The sequence below is a fragment of the Gigantopelta aegis genome, chromosome 13 (genome assembly GCF_016097555.1).
Source record: "Gigantopelta aegis isolate Gae_Host chromosome 13, Gae_host_genome, whole genome shotgun sequence".
Lineage (NCBI taxonomy): Eukaryota > Metazoa > Mollusca > Gastropoda > Neomphalida > Peltospiridae > Gigantopelta > Gigantopelta aegis.
In genome coordinates, this window is record NC_054711.1 from 36,456,971 (window position 1) to 36,475,675 (window position 18,705).

At 39.3% G+C, this 18,705-nt stretch overlaps 1 protein-coding gene across 1 annotated transcript; it reads right to left on the bottom strand.

The window, feature by feature from the left end:
* Nucleotides 1–340: 340 nt before the first annotated feature.
* On the bottom strand, nucleotides 341–2,518 carry LOC121387298. The gene has a single exon (XM_041518319.1). The coding sequence runs from the start codon at nucleotides 2,516–2,518 to the stop codon at nucleotides 341–343; it is 2,178 nt and encodes a 725-aa protein (XP_041374253.1).
* Between the last annotated feature and the right edge of the window lie 16,187 nt (nucleotides 2,519–18,705).

The following is an 18,705-nucleotide window of genomic DNA, read 5'->3' on the forward strand; positions in this document are numbered from 1 at the left end:
AAAGTTAATGTATTTTTTCAAGTATTTCAATGAGTGTTTTTGTATATTTTTTGGTTAGAATGGGAAATTGTAATTCAGCATATCTTAGCAAAGTTAATGTATTTTCGGAGTCTTTCAGTAGTTGTGTTTTTGTTTATTTTTGGTTAGAATGGGAAATTGTAGTTAACTCGATCATAGAAAAGTTAATGTATTTTCAGAGTCTTTTAGTAGTTTTATTTTTGGTTGTTGTTACAAGATTGATTGCCATCTTAAAGGCAGACTCATCACCATTAAGTCAGCATCTAAAGAGCAGTTTGCTAATAGACTGGTCAGCTACAGCTACTAAAGGTTCAAAGTAATATTAGTGATGTACGAGGGGAAGACATGCTTGTAATACCAGTCTTGTGATGAATCTCGCCATATTTACTGCTACCTCGTGTTTATACATTGTCGTTGCTGGGGCACAGCTCATATTGTCTGCTACCTCGTGTTTATACATTGTCGTTGCTGGGGCACAGCTCATATTGTCTGCTACCTCGTGTTTATACATTGTCGTTGCTGGGGCACAGCTCATATTGTCTGCTACCTCGTGTTTATACATTGTCGTGGCTGGGGCACAGCTCATATTGTCTGCTACCTCGTGTTTATACATTGTCGTTGCTGGGGCACAGCTCATATTGTCTGCTACCTCGTGTTTATACATTGTCGTTGCTGGGGCACAGCTCATATTGTCTGCTACCTCGTGTTTATACATTGTCGTTGCTGGGGCACAGCTCATATTGTCTGCTACCTCGTGTTTATACATTGTCGTTGCTGGGGCACAGCTCATATTGTCTGCTACCTCGTGTTTATACATTGTCGTTGCTGGGGCACAGCTCATATTGTCTGCTACCTCGTGTTTATACATTGTCGTTGCTGGGGCACAGCTCATATTGTCTGCTACCTCGTGTTTATACATTGTCGTTGCTGGGGCACAGCTCATATTGTCTGCTACCTCGTGTTTATACATTGTCGTGGCTGGGGCACAGCTCATATTGTCTGCTACCTCGTGTTTATACATTGTCGTGGCTGGGGCACAGCTCATATTGTCTGCTACCTCGTGTTTATACATTGTCGTGGCTGGGGCACAGCTCATATTGTCTGCTACCTCGTGTTTATACATTGTCGTGGCTGGGGCACAGCTCATATTGTCTGCTACCTCGTGTTTATACATTGTCGTGGCTGGGGCACAGCTCATATTGTCTGCTACCTCGTGTTTATACATTGTCGTGGCTGGGGCACAGCTCATATTGTCTGCTACCTCGTGTTTATACATTGTCGTGGCTGGGGCACAGCTCATATTGTCTGCTACCTCGTGTTTATACATTGTCGTGGCTGGGGCACAGCTCATATTGTCTGCTACCTCGTGTTTATACATTGTCGTGGCTGGGGCACAGCTCATATTGTCTGCTACCTCGTGTTTATACATTGTCGTGGCTGGGGCACAGCTCATATTGTCTGCTACCTCGTGTTTATACATTGTCGTGGCTGGGGCACAGCTCATATTGTCTGCTACCTCGTGTTTATACATTGTCGTGGCTGGGGCACAGCTCATATTGTCTGCTACCTCGTGTTTATACATTGTCGTGGCTGGGTCACAGCTCATATTGTCTGCTACCTCGTGTTTATACATTGCCATGGCTGGGGCACAGCTCATATTGTCTGCTACCTCGTGTTTATACATTGTCGTTGCTGGGGCACAGCTCATATTGTCTGCTACCTCGTGTTTATACATTGTCGTTGCTGGGGCACAGCTCATATTGTCTGCTACCTCGTGTTTATACATTGTCGTGGCTGGAGCACAGCTCATATTGTCTGCTACCTCGTGTTTATACATGGTTGTTGCTGGGGCACAGCTCATATTGTCTGCTACCTCGTGTTTATACATTGTCGTTGCTGGGGCACAGCTCATATTGTCTGCTATCTCGTGTTTATACATTGTCGTGGCTGGAGCACAGCTCATATTGTCTGCTACCTCGTGTTTATACATTGTCGTGGCTGGAGCACAGCTCATATTGTCTGCTACCTCGTGTTTATACATTGTCGTGGCTGGAGCACAGCTCATATTGTCTGCTACCTCGTGTTTATACATTGTCGTGGCTGGAGCACAGCTCATATTGTCTGCTACCTCGTGTTTATACATTGTCGTTGCTGGGGCACAGCTCATATTGTCTGCTACCTCGTGTTTATACATTGACGTTGCTGGAGCACAGCTCATATTGTCTGCTACCTCGTGTTTATACATTGTCGTGGCTGGAGCACAGCTCATATTGTCTGCTACCTCGTGTTTATACATTGTCGTGGCTGGAGCACAGCTCATATTGTCTGCTACCTCGTGTTTATACATTGTCGTTGCTGGAGCACAGCTCATATTGTCTGCTACCTCATGTTTATACATTGTCGTGGCTGGAGCACAGCTCATATTGTCTGCTACCTCGTGTTTATACATTGTCGTGGCTGGAGCACAGCTCATATTGTCTGCTACCTCGTGTTTATACATTGTCGTGGCTGGGGCACAGATTATATTGTTTGCTCCGAGGTTGCCATGTAGTGGACTTGTATCCTCAACATAGGGGGCGGGGCGTAGCCCAGTAGTAAAGCACTCACTTGATGCGTGGTCGGTCTAGGGTCAATCCCCGTCTGTGGGCACATTTGGCTATTTCTCATTCCAGCCAGTGCTCCACGACTGGTGTATCAAAGGCCATGGTATGTACTATCCTGTCTGTGGGTTGGTGCGTATAAAAGATCCACTGGGCTACGTCCCACCCCTAGTTTATGAGAGACTCAGACTATCAACTGTCATGACGGAGTTGGCCAACTGGACAGTTACGTTGTAATTCAATCCACTCCCCAGCTTATGAAATGTGTGCTCAGATTAACAACGACTCAGTCGTAGGAGTTGTATACAGTGAGAATCGGGTTGTAAGAACGCTCAGTCTGGCAACTGGACAGTTGTGAGATCGGAGAGTTGGCCAACTTTGTCGTGACAGTTGGTAGTCTGAGACTAGCATTAAGTTTGATTCATCCGAACCCATATATGCAAATGGGAATTATTACTTCCGATTATGAAAACTCAACTCACATCTCTCCCTCTCTCTCCTCTCTTATCTCTCTCTCTATCTCCTCTCTCTCCCCCCCCCACTCTCTCCTCTCAGTCTCCTCTCTCGCTTCTATCTCCTCTCTGCCTCTCCTGTCTCGTGTTATGTCTCTGTTGGTGCGTCGCTCTCCTGTCTGTCTCTCTCTCTATCTCTCTCTCTCTCTTCTCTATCCTCTCGCTCCTCTGCTCTGTGTCTCTGTCCTGTCTGCTGTCTCTCTCGGGTCCTCTCTATCTCTCTCTCTCTCTTGTGTGTGTGTGTGTCTCTCTATCTCTCACTCTCTCTCTCTCCTCTCTCTCTCCTCTCTGTTGTCTCTGTCTCTCTTGTCTTTCTTCTTTCTTTTCTTTTCTTGATCTCTAGACTACAAACCACTTGTCCTTTCTAAACCACACTCCTCTCATGCCTCTTCCCACTTTTATCACTCCTCACTCTTCCCCCCACCTTTACCTTTTTCCAGCTTCTATTGTCCCCTCTCTCTCTGCCTCCATTGTCCTTCTTTCTCGCTTGTCCTTCCAATCTTCTATCTCTTTTACCTCTCCCCCCTCCTATCCTCACTCTCCCTCTCTCCCTCTTGTTTGTTCTCTGTCCTCTTCTATCACCTCGTCTCCTTCTTATTCTCCCCTCCTCTTCTCTTTCCCCTCTCCCCCTTCTTTCCCTCTCTCTTTTCTTTTTCTTTTTTTCGCTTCTCTGTTTTTCCTCCCCCCAATCCTCCTCCTTCCCTCTTTTGTGACCCCCTACTCTTCCCCCCCATTCTTCTCCCTCCCTCCTACCTTCCCTTCTCTTTCTTTCTCTTTCCTATCCCTCTCCCTTCCCCCTATCTCTTCTCCCCTTTTTTTCCTCTTAACCTCTCTCTCATCTTCCCCCTCCTGTCCCTTTCCCTTCTCTTTTTTCTTCGCCATCCATCAATGTCTTTTTTTCCTCTGTATCTCTTATTTCCACGATACATGCTTTCTCCCGCTTTCCTACTCTCCCCTTTTTTTTACTGTCTACTCTGCCCTTGTCCCCCTTTCTTCCCCCTCCCTTTTTCTCTGTCTTTTCCCCCCCCCTTTCTGCTAACAATTTTTCTCCCCTTACGACTCTCTCTTTCTTCCCCCGGTTCTTCCCTCTCTCGTTTCTCTCTCTCCTCTCTGGTCCTTCTGGATGTCTCCTCTCTCCCTTTTCTCTCCTTCTCTCCCTCTCTCCCTTTCCTTTTTCTCTCTTCTCCTCTCTCTCTCTCTTTCCTCCTCTCTCTCTACTCCCTCTTCTCTCTCACCTCTCTCCCCTCTCCCCCTCTCTCCATCTCCCTTTCCCTCTCCTGGCTCTCTGGTGGGCAAAATAAATGTTGTAAGGCGGGTTATCCTAATTTTGGACAATTGTTGCATTGAGAGTAAAATAAACAGGTTAAAGCGGTTTCGCTGTTCTGTCATGTGTGGCAGTGCACCGTGAACCCATGGAGTGTAGCTCGATCACTAGGCCGAAGGTTCTATGCAGCATGGACACTGATGGTTAACAAAGCAATTCATTGAAAGACAAGCCCAGGGCTTGAACTGTCCATCATACATCCACCTCCTGCCCAACAATTTACCACTTATTTTTCGATGTAAAGGGTTGACTGTCAAGTGTGAAAACATGTTGTTTATTAATGTTATGCTGTTAAACATGGATCGGTTGCTTTCACACAGGTGGACTTGCATAATCGATAGGTCACGAAAACATCTAGCGTTTAGGGCATATTCAAAATTGGTCAACACCAGACCCCAAAATTTAAAATTAGCAGCTCCAAAACGGGATTTTTCTTCAATACACTTTTGTCAATGTAAAAAAAAAATATTTTGTTTAAGCTACTATAAATATTAGGAATCACTGGAAACATAATTTCTAAGCAAATGATAGGTGGAAGGGTGTACTTTTTGTCATAAACATTAAGAATCTATTGTACATCTCTGTTGGGGAATGGAATTGTCAGACAATTTGGAATGCAATTTTAAGGTTGTTAATGGAAATAATGTCAACATGTTATTGTAATCTAAAACTCTTCCTGACACTTATTATATTTGGACCTACTGAACAATAACACTAAACAAACATATATTCGACTTTTTATGGCTTGACAGCAAATATTTTATTTAGGAAATGCAAAGTGCAAAAGATTTACCGCCCCCCCCACTAGACATAAACTCTTTTCCAACACGAAATAAAGCATAGATATATTATAGAAAAACATATCTATTTTAGTTTAAAAACAGTATTGATATTTTTTAAACCAAATGGTCATTACAATACCCTTTTTGAAACTCTAACATGAGTTCATAGTTGTTCAAATTATTGCATTTAATATATCAGTTAATTATGGTATTATACTATTCAACAGGAGTCTATATATTTATAACTCATGGTAGAATACTGTGCCTCACAAGGCTGCACAGCGTGTTAAAGCATTTACACATCCTAGATATGTTATTTGCTACACTAAGTAATGTATGTATGTGTATATGTGTGTGTGCTATGTGTGCGCGTAAGTCCCATGAGCTTGTGTATTGTTATGACATATATGCATCTATTTATTTAGTTATTTATTTAATTATTTTATGTATTTATTGATTTATTTATGGATTATGTATTAGTTATTTATTTATTTATTTATTTAATTGATTTATTAATTTAGTTATTTATTTATTCATTAGTTTATATTTATTGCTTGTTTAATATTGGTATTTGTTTATGTACCTAAGTATATATTGTGTTAATAATAAAATTAAATAAAAATATATATATATTCTAAGCAAGAGAATGTCATTAATATCCAGTTTTATTCATTAAAAGCCTTGTTTGTGTACTCTTGTATTTATATCAGTTTATCTATGTATTGAAGCTGGTTTGTGTATTTATATCAGTTTGTCTATATATTGAAGCTGGTTTGTGTATCTTGTATTTATATTAGTTTATCTATATATTGAAGCTGTTTGGGTATCTTGTATTTTATATCAGTTTGTCATTGTATGAAGCTGGTTTTATTGTGATATTTAGTTTGTCTATGTATTGAAGCTGGTTGTGTATCTTGTATTATATCAGTTTGTCTATATATTGAAGCTGGTTTGTGTATTTATATCAGTTTGTCTATATATTGAAGCTGGTTTGTGTATCTTGTATTTATATCAGTTTGTCTATGTATTGAAGCTGGTTTGTGTATCTTGTATTTATATCAGTTTGTCTATGTATTGAAGCTGGTTTGTGTATTTATATCAGTTTGTCTATGTATTAAAGCTGGTTTGTGTATTTATATCAGTTTGTCTATATATTGAAGCTGGTTTGTGTATTTATATCAGTTTATCTATGTATTGAAGCTGGTTTGTGTATTTATATCAGTTTGTCTATATATTGAAGCTGGTTTGTGTACTCTTGTATTTATATCAGTTTGTCTATATATTGAAGCTGGTTTGTGTACTCTTGTATTTATATCAGTTTGTCTATGTATTGAAGCTGGTTTGTGTATTTATATCAGTTTGTCTATATATTGAAGCTGGTTTGTGTACTCTTGTATTTATATCAGTTTGTCTATGTATTGAAGCTGGTTTGTGTACTCTTGTATTTATATCAGTTTATCTATATATTGAAGCTGGTTTGTGTATCTTGTATTTATATCAGTTTGTCTATATATTGAAGCTGGTTTGTGACCTCTTGTATTTATATCAGTTTGTCCATGTAATGAAGCTGGTTTGTGTATTTATATCAGTTTGTCTATGTATTGAAGCTGGTTTGTGTATTTATATCAGTTTGTCTATATATTGAAGCTGGTTTGTGTATCTTGTATTTATATCAGTTTGTCTATGTATTGAAGCTGGTTTGTGTATTTATATCAGTTTGTCTATATATTGAAGCTGGTTTGTGTATCTTGTATTTATATCAGTTTGTCTATATATTGAAGCTGGTTTGTGTATCTTGTATTTATATCAGTTTGTCTATGTATTGAAGCTGGTTTGTGTATTTATATCAGTTTGTCTATATATTGAAGCTGGTTTGTGTATCTTGTATTTATATCAGTTTGTCTATGTATTGAAGCTGGTTTGTGTATCTTTTATTTCAGTTTGTCTATATCAGCTTTGTCTATTTATATCAGTTTGTCTATATATTGAAGCTGGTTTGTGTACTCTTGTATTTATATCAGTTTGTCTATGTATTGAAGCGGGTTTGTGTACTCTTGTATTTATGTATTGCACTGCTAAGTTATTGATTTTCTTCGTCTATCAGTTTTTATGTATTAAATGTCCAATGCAGGAAGCTGATGGGACATTTACTAGATTGGTTATGCTTTTTATCAATATAGTTACTGACGGCTGACAGATTGATTGCGTGTTTTTAACATCATGTCACGCCTCTGAACACAGAAAACATATTACGATAAACACAAATTCCTCTAAGCCATTTCCTTTTTGTAAAACCCATTATGTCCATGTAAATGGTGCTTTAAATTTGCACAACCAAGGGGCATATTTAGCTCAGTTGGTTGAGCGCTCGCCTGAGGTGCTTGCTATGGAGGATCACACCACTTCAGTGGATCCATTCGGCTGATTGGGTTTTTTCTCGTTCCATCCAGTGCACCACAATTGGTCAAAGACCATGATTTGTGTTTCCCTTGCTGCATTAGGAAGCATTCAGCGGGTTTCCTCTGATGACTACGAGTCAGAATTACCAAATGTTTGACATCCAATAGCCAATGATTAATAAATCAATGTGCGCTAGTGGTGTCATTAAAGAAAACAAACTTTTAACTTTTGTAACTTTGCACAACCAAAAAATAAGTTATGCACAATTATCATTCTCGCGTTTTTCTGTTCTGCTAATTTATTTACCACAGGAAATGATTGTATGATTGTTAGGGCATGAGTGGAAAAGATGGGGGTATTTACCATAGGGAAATGATAGTATGATTGTTAAGGTATGAGTGGAGAAGATGGGGTATTTACCATAAGGAAATGATAGTATGATTGTTAGGACAGAGTGGAAAAGATGGGGGTATTTACCATAGGGAAATGAGCGTATGATGTTAGGGTATTGAGTGGGGGTATTTACCATAGGGAAATGATAGTATGATTGTGGGCAAAGAAAAGATGGGGTGTTTACCCTTGGGAAATGCATAGTAAGGGGTATTTACCCATAGGGAAATGATTGTTATGATTGTGGGGGTAAAGAAAACAAACTATGAGTTTTGTAACTTTGCAAACCAAAAAATGGGGGTCGTATTTACCACAGGGAAATGATTGTATGATTGTTAGGGCATGAGTGAGATGGGGGTATTTACCATAGGGATGTATGATTGTTAGGTAGTGGAAAAGATGGGGGTATTTACCATAGGGAAATGATAGTATGATTGTTTGGGGTGATATTTACCATAGGGAAATGATAGTATGATTGTTAGGGCATGAGTGGATGGGGGTATTTACCATAGGGAAATGATTGTATGATTGTTAGGACATGAGTGGAGAAGATGGGGGTATTTACCACAGGGAAATGATAGTATGATTGTTAGGGCATGAGTGGAAAAGATGGGGGTATTTACCATAGGGAAATGATTGTATGATTGTTAGGGTATGAGTGGAAAAGATGGGGGTATTTACCACAGGGAAATCACGGTATCCTATTGACAGATTATATAAAAAAAAGATCGATTAAATTGTTGACCCTCATCTCCCTCTTTCAAATGTATATATTGTTTTGTCTTCAGTATTGCTAATGTAATGAAAAAGCTATAATGCATCAAAAGGTATATGATGTTGTATTAGTTTATAAAATTTCATGATCCAACTGACGAGAAGGGGGATTTAGCTCAGTTGGTTGAGCGCTCGCTTGAGGTGCTTGCATCGCGGGATCGAACCACCTCAGTGAATCCATTGAACTGACTGGATTTGTTCTCATTCCAACCAGTGCACCACAACTGGTCAAAGACCATGTTATGTGATTTTCTGTCTTCGGAAAAGTGAATACAATGAAACCAATCAAAACCGGACCCTCTGTAAACCGGAATCCCTCCAAACCAGACATTTTTCACAGTCTTTTTTTAAAAATCTGTACAGAACTTAACCTCTATAAACGGGATACCTCTTGAAACCGGACATTTTACTTGGTCCCAAGGGTGTCCGGTTTAGAGGGGTTTCATTGTATAAAAGATCCTTTTCTATTTATGAAAAAATGTAGCAAGTTTCCTCTGATGACTACGAGTCAGAATTACCAAATATTTGACATCCAATAGCTGATGATTAATTAATCAATGTGCTCTAGTGGTGTCGTTAAACAAAACAAACTTTATTCAAATAATAATAAAGGAGTAAACCATGTAACAGATGGAAGTCAGGATGTAGTCCAGTGACAAGCAGTTGGTCTAGGATCGATCCCCGTCAGTGGACCTTTGGGCAATTTCTCATTTTGGTCAGTGCACCACAACTTGTGTATCAAAAGCCATTGTATGTGCTATCCGGTCTGTGAAATGGTGTATGTGAAAGATCCCATGGTACTGATGGAAAAATTACCAAATGTTTGACATCCAATAACTGATGATTAAAAATCAATGTGCTCTAGTGGTGTCATTAAACAAGACAAACTTTAACTTTTTTATGAACTGGCTGATTGTCAGCCGTCTGGCCTCAGATTACAGTTATCTTCCCATTTGGTTGTCCAAAATCCGGAAATTTATCCACGCATGTAGTCTGCTGTTTGACTGTGATTATTTCATGGCAGACAGCTATGAAGTGGCAACTATTTGATTGAAGTGATAGGGGAGAGCATGTAGTTTGTAAACATGTGTAACTTGTTGACATTAAAGACTTGTTTGTGGTAATTCCGGCCCATGCAAAAGTAGAGCTTTTTGTGTAAAATGGGTGTAATTCCGGCCAGGTTTAGAGGTTGTGTTTGTTTAAACCAATATGCTGGGAGAACAAGCTGGACAACAGGGTTGTCCTTTTCAGGGAGGCAAAGGTACATACCAAAATCCATGGGCCTGCTGATATTAATAAAAATGTTATAGCCACTAAGGCTATATAGAAACATATAGCAAAATTAATTGTGGTCTGAGGCCATCTTGGTTGTACTACAGGTAATACTATTTTCTAAAACCTACTCACACATTAAAGACTGTATTTGAGCTTGATTGCATCTGTGAGAGGGAGAAATACATCATCATTGTCATGTTTGTACTGCCACATGTCTTGTGTTAAACGAAGCCAACAGTCCCTCACTTGTGGACTGTGTGTGTGGTATTTGACTAAATACACCACCATCTGTCTCCATTTAGATTTGGGGCAGAACATAGCCCAGTGGTAAAGCACTCGCTCGATGCGTGGTCGGTCTGGGATCGATCCCCGTCAGTGGGCCCATTGAGCTATTTCTGGTTCCAGCTAGTACACAGGCTGTGGTAGGTACTACCCTGTCTGTGGGATGGTGCATATAAAAGATCCCTTGCTGCTAATTGAAAAGAGTAGCCCATGAAGTGGAGACAGCGGGTTTCCTCTCTCAATATCTGTGTGGTTCTTAACCATATGTCTGACGTCATATAACAGTAAATAAAATGTGTTGAGTGCGTCGTTAGATAAAAAAAATTCTTCTTTCCATTAGATTAGTACAAGCCTTGTGGTTCAATCTGAAAGGCATACTGTCACGGATTTAAGGACCTTATTTCTCTAAAAATGGATAATAAATAAAAATTACATTCATTGTTGGAAACCAAATCTAGCTATCGCATCACCTTAACTGAACCATGATGGAGTGAAATCCATGTCATCCCTCTCAGCAATTTTAGTTTTTGAATTATGGACCATTGCCATAATTAAATTATTTTTACAAAATGTCATTAATAAATGGAGTACGGTGGTTATGAAGGTGGTTGAATAAAGTACATTTAAGGACAAATCAAATTAGTTTTGTTCAGGTAATACTTTGTTAGACCATTAAATAGGTCAGTGGTCTGTGACAATATGCCTTTAAGTACTTTGTTAGACCATTAAATAGGTCAGTGGTCTGTGACAATATGCCTTGAATAATGAAAATATATTTTAGCAACAACCTCTTTTATATCTGTGTCTGTTATAATATCAATTATATGAATTTAGCTCCAGATAAAATGAAAATTTGTCCATTTACCAGCAGAATGATTCTCTGTTTCATAAATAGAGATTATTATACGAACTTGTGTGTCGTACTGATCTTATGAAGACCGGCCTCAGTGGCGTAGTGGTTAGGCCATTGGTCTACAGGCTGGTAGGTACTGGGTTCGGATCCCAGTCGAGGCATGGGATTTTTAATCCAGATACCGACTCCAAACCCTGAGTGAGTACTTCACAAGGCTCAATGGGTAGGTGTAAACCACTTGCACCGACCAGTGATCCATAACTGGTTCAAGAAAGGCCATGGTTTGTGCTATCCTGCCTGTGGGAAGCACAAATAAAAGATCCCTTGCTGCTAATCGGAAAGAGTAGCCCATGTAGTGGCAACAGCGGGTTTCCTCTCAAAATCTGTGTGGTCCTTAACCATATAACCGTAAATAAAATGTGTTGAGTGCATCGTTAAATAAAACATTTCTTTCTTTCTTTCTTTCTGATTTTATGAAATGAGTGTCAGGATTATTGTATTACATGCATTTCGTAAAATCAGTACAATTCACACGAGTGTAATAATTTCTTTATTATCCACATTATTCCAAATATTATGTTCATGAATAACAAGCTAGGACCATGTCAAACTGTTTCAGAGAGACGACGAAATGACTTCATTTTGATAAGTGTTTACACTGGAGAAGCAGCATTAAGTTATGACGTCACTTCACAAAATTACGTCATTCGATGTGCACGTGAGATCATTATGACACACGTGGGTCATACTGGTTATATTTCCCTGAATATCTTCAACTATGTGGATAATAAGTGTAGTTCTTTCCCAAATCAAAAGTCTTGGAATATGAACCCAGTTCTCAGAAATAATTCTGGTCTTTGCTTTTATGACTTTTCAAATCAAACTGAGTGAAATGTCAGCATTTCTTTTTCTACAGACATAAAAATAACACTTTTATTTTCTTGGATATGCCATCGAAAACCTGCTGCCCTTTGACACTTGCATAATATATCTTCCAAATTTGGCTTCATCAATTTCATTGTATAACCCTCTCCTCTGATAATGTATCCTCTTTTGGGGGGGGGGGGGGGGGGGCAGGATGTAGCCCAGTGGTAAAGCGTTCGCTTGATGCGCGGTCAATCTAGGATCGATCCCCATCAGTGGACATATTGGGCTATTTCTCGTTCCAGCCAGTGCTCCACAACTGGTGTAACAAAGGCTGTGGTATGTGTTATCCTGTCTGTGGGATGGTGCATATAAAAGATCCCTTGCTGCTAATCGAAAAGAGTAGCTCAGGAAGTGGCGACAGCGGGTTTCCTCTCTCAATATATGTATGGTCCTTAACCATATGCCTGACGCCATATAACTGTAAATAAAATGTGTTGAGTGCGTCGTTAAATAAAACATTTCCTTCATTCTATATATGTGTGGTCCTTAACCATATGTCTGATGCCATATAACCGTAAATAAAATGTGTTGAGTGCGTCGTTAAATAAAACATTTCCTTCATTCTATATATGTGTGGTTCTTAACCATATGTCTGACGCCATATAACCGTAAATAAAATGTGTTGAGTGCGTCGTTAAATAAAACATTTCCTTCATTCTATATATGTGTGGTTCTTAACCATATGTCTGACGCCATATAACCGTAAATAAAATGTGTTGAGTGCGTCGTTAAATAAAACATTTCCTTCATTCTATATATGTGTGGTTCTTAACCATATGTCTGACGCCATATAACCGTAAATAAAATGTGTTGAGTGCGTCGTTAAATAAAACATTTCCTTCATTCTATATATGTGTGGTTCTTAACCATATGTCTGACGCCATATAACCGTAAATAAAATGTGTTGAGTGCGTCGTTAAATAAAACATTTCCTTCATTCTATATATGTGTGGTTCTTAACCATATGTCTGACGCCATATAACCGTAAATAAAATGTGTTGAGTGCGTCGTTAAATAAAACATTTCCTTCATTCTATATATGTGTGGTTCTTAACCATATGTCTGACGCCATATAACCGTAAATAAAATGTGTTGAGTGCGTCGTTAAATAAAACATTTCCTTCATTCTATATATGTGTGGTTCTTAACCATATGTCTGACGCCATATAACCGTAAATAAAATGTGTTGAGTGCGTCGTTAAATAAAACATTTCCTTCATTCTATATATGTGTGGTTCTTAACCATATGTCTGACGCCATATAACCGTAAATAAAATGTGTTGAGTGCGTCGTTAAATAAAACATTTCCTTCATTCTATATATGTGTGGTTCTTAACCATATGTCTGACGCCATATAACCGTAAATAAAATGTGTTGAGTGCGTCGTTAAATAAAACATCTTCCTTCCTTTTTTTTCTTGTTCAGTTTAAAATACTTTTCTGCAATAATTATAATTATCTGTTATAGTTCCAACTGATGGGGGTTTTCTTGTTGCCTGCAACGTTTTCCTCAAGAATTTTGTTTCTAGTTGTACAAATTCAATTGAAAATTATCTAAAACATTAATCAATATATTATGGTTGTTGTTGTTGTTGTCTTGTTTTTAATTTGTTGTTATTATGCTCCAACCAAAATAAGTACTTTCAAACTGAAATAGTAAACTGGATGGCTCAGTCTTTTTAGGGTTTTATACACATAGACATTTAGCCTGAACACAAAATCTTTCCAGACTGAATCGTTAAATTAAAGCCACAATGGCTTTGAGGTTATTTCACTGAAATGTTTGAGGTGAATTCACTTAACAGTAGAATAATATGTCATCTTTGAGGTAACTTAACTTAAAGGGACATTCCTGAGTTTGCTGCATTGTAAGATGTTTCCGACTAATAAAATATTTCTAAGATTAAACTTACATATTAAATATATTTTCTTGTTTACAATATCAGTGTCTGTATATTCAATGTCTTTCTGGTCGTCTGAATATTTGTAAGAAGCCCAAACTTGATTTTAGGAAATAAAATGAAATTTAACCTAGTACAAATATTAGAACAATCAGAAACACGTTTAATATACAGCCACTAATATTGAATGCAGAAAAATATATTTCATATGTAATTACAGTCGTCAAAAAGTCTCTGTTAGTCGATAACATTTTAAAAGTTGCAGCGAACTCAGGAATGTTCCTTTACTACAGAAAAATATAGCAGCTCTGAGGTGACTTCAACTAGCTATACAAAAATACACATGTACTTGCAGATACATATGTATGTATGCATTTGCAGATACACATATGAAAGTAAAGTTTGTTTTGTTTAATGACACTACTAGAGCACATTGATATATTAATCATGGGCTATTGGATGTCAAACATTTGGTAATTCTGACTCGTAGTCAATAGAGGAAACCCGCCACATTTTCTTAATGCAGCAAGGGATCTTTTATATGCGCTTTCCCACAGACAGGAAAGCACATACCACGGCCTTTGACCAGTTGTGGTGCACTGGTTGGAATGAGAAAAACCCAATCAGTTGAACGGATCCACTGAGGTGGTTCGATCCTGCGACGCAAGCACGTCAAGCGAGCGCTCAACTAACTGAGCTAACTCCCATGAACACACAGACACAGTCACACATAGGGGGCGAGACATAGCCCAGTGGTATGGCACTCGCTCGATGCGCGGTCGGTATGGGATCGATCCCAGTCGGTGGGCCCATTGGGCTATTTCTCGTTCCAGCCAGTGCACCACGACTGGTATATCAAAGGCCGTGGTATGTACTACCCTGTCTATGGGATGGTGCACATAAAAGATCCCTTGCTGCTAATTGAAAAGAGTAGTCCATGAAGTGGCGACAGCGGGTTTCCTCTCTCAATATCTATGTGGTCCTTAATCACATGTCCAACACCATATAACCGTAAATACAATGTGCTGAGTGTATCGTTAAATAAAACATTTCTTTCTTCTTTTTTTTTCAGTCACACATGTTTCATGTTTCTACTTAATTCTGTGATTTCTATATGACTAATATGTGGATCACTGGCACAAAAGGGAAAGTACAACAGAAGTTAGATTGTGTTTTCTTTAACGACACCACTTGAGCACATTGATTGATTAACCATCGGCTAATGGATGTCAAACATTTGGTAATGTTTACATATAGTCTTAGAGACAAAACCTGCTACAGTTTTCATTAGTAGAAAGGGATCTTTTATATACACCATCCCACAGACAGGATAGCACATACCACAGCCTTTAAATACTAGTCGTTGTGATGTGGCTGGAACGATTAATACCTCAATGGGACCCCCAATAGGGATTGATCCCAAACTGACCATGCATGAAGCAAGCGCTTTACCACTGGGCTGCATCTCGCTCCTACAAAAGAATGAATGAATGAATGAAAGAATGAATGAATGAATGAATGAATGTTTAACGACACCCCAGCACGAAAAATACATCGGCTATTGGGTGTCAAACTATGGTAAATGCAACCTCCTACAAAAGAAGTTGCGGAATTAGGCCTGTTGTAACGAGAATGATATGCTGACCACTTGGTGAATAATTGCCTGTCTTAGCCGCAGTCTCTTCACTGGCACACTTAGCAGCAATTCATATTTTATGCATTTTTTTTTACATGGAAATATGCTACTTCATTAGCGTGAAGCCATTCGTAAGCCTGTGAAGCTGGTCTGTGGTTCATATTTCCATGCACATCAAAACTTCATCAATACATTTAGGCCATCCGTCTACGGTCTGGTAGGTACTGGGTTCTGATCCCAGTCAAGGCTTGGGATTTTTAATCCAGATACCGACTCCAAACCCTGAGTGAGTGCTCCGCAAGGCTCAATGGGTAGGTATAAACCACTTGCACCGACCAGTGATCCATAACTGATTCAACAAAGACCATGGTTAGTGCTATCCTGCCTGTGGGAAGCGCAAATAAAAGATCCCTTGCTGCCTGTCATAAAAGAGTAGCCTATGTGGCAACAGCGGGTTTCCTCTAAAAAACAGTGTCAGAATAACCATATGTTTGACATCCAATAGCCGATGATAAGATAAAGAATCAATGTGCTCTAGTGGTGTCGTTAAACAAAACAAACTTTACTTTTGTCCAAAAGATGGGCCCATTGGGCTATTTCTCGTTCTAGCCAGTGCACCACGACTGGTACATCAAAGGCCATGGTATGTGCTATCCTGTCTATGGGATTTTGTGCATATAAAAGATCCCTTGTTGCTCATCAAAAAGAGTAGCCCATGAAGTAGCGAGAGTGGATTCCTCTCTCAATATCTGTGTCATCCTTAACCATATGTCCGACATCATATAACCGTAAATAAAATGTGTTGAGTGCGTCGTTCAATAAAACATTTCCCTCCTTGTTCAGGCACTTGCTACTGTATTACAGGTTATTTAATTACTAGCATATATGATATATTTTTATAAAACACTTAACAGTGTATGTACATGTCATAAAATCTAATTATTGAATCAGTAGTTGAGTTAGCTCCAAACACACATGATGGTTGCAGTATCTTTCCCCACTCTTTATTAACCCAATATGACATGCAACTTGCTGCACTGTTGCCTGCATACTATGTTGTAAATTGTTCTTGCGTTATTACTTAGAAAGGGGGGGGGGGGACGGGACGTAGCCCAGTGGTAAAGCACTCACTTGATGCGCGGTCAGTGTGGGATCGATCCTTGTCTGTGAGCCTACTGGGCTATTTCTCACTCCAGCCAGTGCACCACAACCGGTATATCAAAGGCTGTGGTATGTACTATCCTGCCTGTGGGATGGTGCATATAAGAGATCCCTTGCTGCTAATCAAAAAGAGTAACCCATGAAGTAGCGAGAGTGGCTTCCTCTCTCAATATCTGTGTGGTCCTTAACCATATGTCCGACGCCATATAACCGTAGATAAAATGTGTTGAGTGCGTCGTTAAATAAAACATTTCCTTCCTTCTACTTAGAAAAGGAGCAGGATTTAGCTCAGTGGGTTGAGTGTTCGCTTGAGGTGCTTGTGTTGCAGGATCAAACCACCTCGGTGGATCCATTCAACTGATTGGGGGTCTTCTTATTCCAACCAGTGCACCACTACTGGTCAAAGGCTGTGGTATGTGCTTTCCTGTCTGTGGGAAAATTCTTATAAAAGAACCCTTGCTGCATTAGGAAAAATGTAGCAGGTTTCCTCTAATGACTACGTGTCAGAATTACCAAATGTTTGACATCCTATAGCTAATGATTAATAAATCAATGTGCTCTAGTGGTTTTGATATAAACAAAACAAATTTAAACTTTTATCACTTAGAAACCATCATTGGTTAGCATACAAATATACTGGCATATGAAGCAGGGGTGGGGGGGGTGGGGGGGGCAAGGAGGGCATGTGTTCCTCCCATTTTTCAGATATTTTGCTTTATATTTGCTTTATAATAGTGTAAAAGTGTGTAAATATAAAAGTGTTCCCCCCCCCCCCCCCCTTCACACACACACCTGTTGGCACCTTTCTACGCCACTGAAATATGTTGTAACGTTGTTAATAAGTTGATTTGCTTGGAGACGTTTGTACACATGCTATTACAGAAGTAATATTTTAAAGAGTGCAATTCATATTAATTTCATGTGGCATTTTTGTTTGACTACTGTCTAACATTAATTAGGGATGCTTTTAATTTCATTATATATAGTATATATTTTGTACATGTATACAAAATCATTGGGCACCAGCCTCTGTGGTGTCATTGTTAAGCCATCAGACATAAGGCTGGTAGGTACTGGGTTCGCAGCCAGGTGCTGCCATGGCTCCCACTCAAAGCAAGTTTTAACGACTCAGTGGGTAGGTGTAAGACCACTACACCCTCTTCTCTCTCACTAACCATTAACAACTAACCCACTGTCCTGGACAGATAGTCCAGATAGTTGAGGTGTGTGCCCAGGACAGCATGCTTGAACCTTAATTGGATAAAAGCATGAAAATAAGTTGAAATAAATCATTGGGACATACAGTTTGAGTTATTACAAACATTAGGACAACGAGAAACATAATTTCTTACACACTCATTGGTGAGAACATCACTGGCCTCGGTGGCATCGTGGTTAGGCCATCGGTCTACAGGCTGGTAGGTACTGGGTTCGGATCCCAGTCGAGGCATGGGATTTTTAATCCAGATACCGACTCCAAACCCTGAGTGAGTGCTCCGCAAGGCTCAATGGATAGGTGTAAACCACTTGCACCGACCAGTGATCCATAACTGGTTCAACAAAGGCCATGGTTTGTGCTATCCTGCCTGTGGGAAGCGCAAATAAAAGATCCCTTGCTGCCTGTCGTAAAAAGAGTAGCCTATGTGGCGACAGCAGGTTTCCTTTAAAAACAGTGTCAGAATGACCATACATGTATGTTTTACTTCCAATAGCCGATGATAAGATAAAAAATCAATGTGCTCTAGTGGTGTCGTTAAATAAAACAAACTTTACTTTGTTGGTGAGAACATCCTGTGTTATTTATGATTACACGTGTACGTGTGTTAACAATTTCAAGACATACGACTGGCTGCTCCTAGGTGATGACCAGG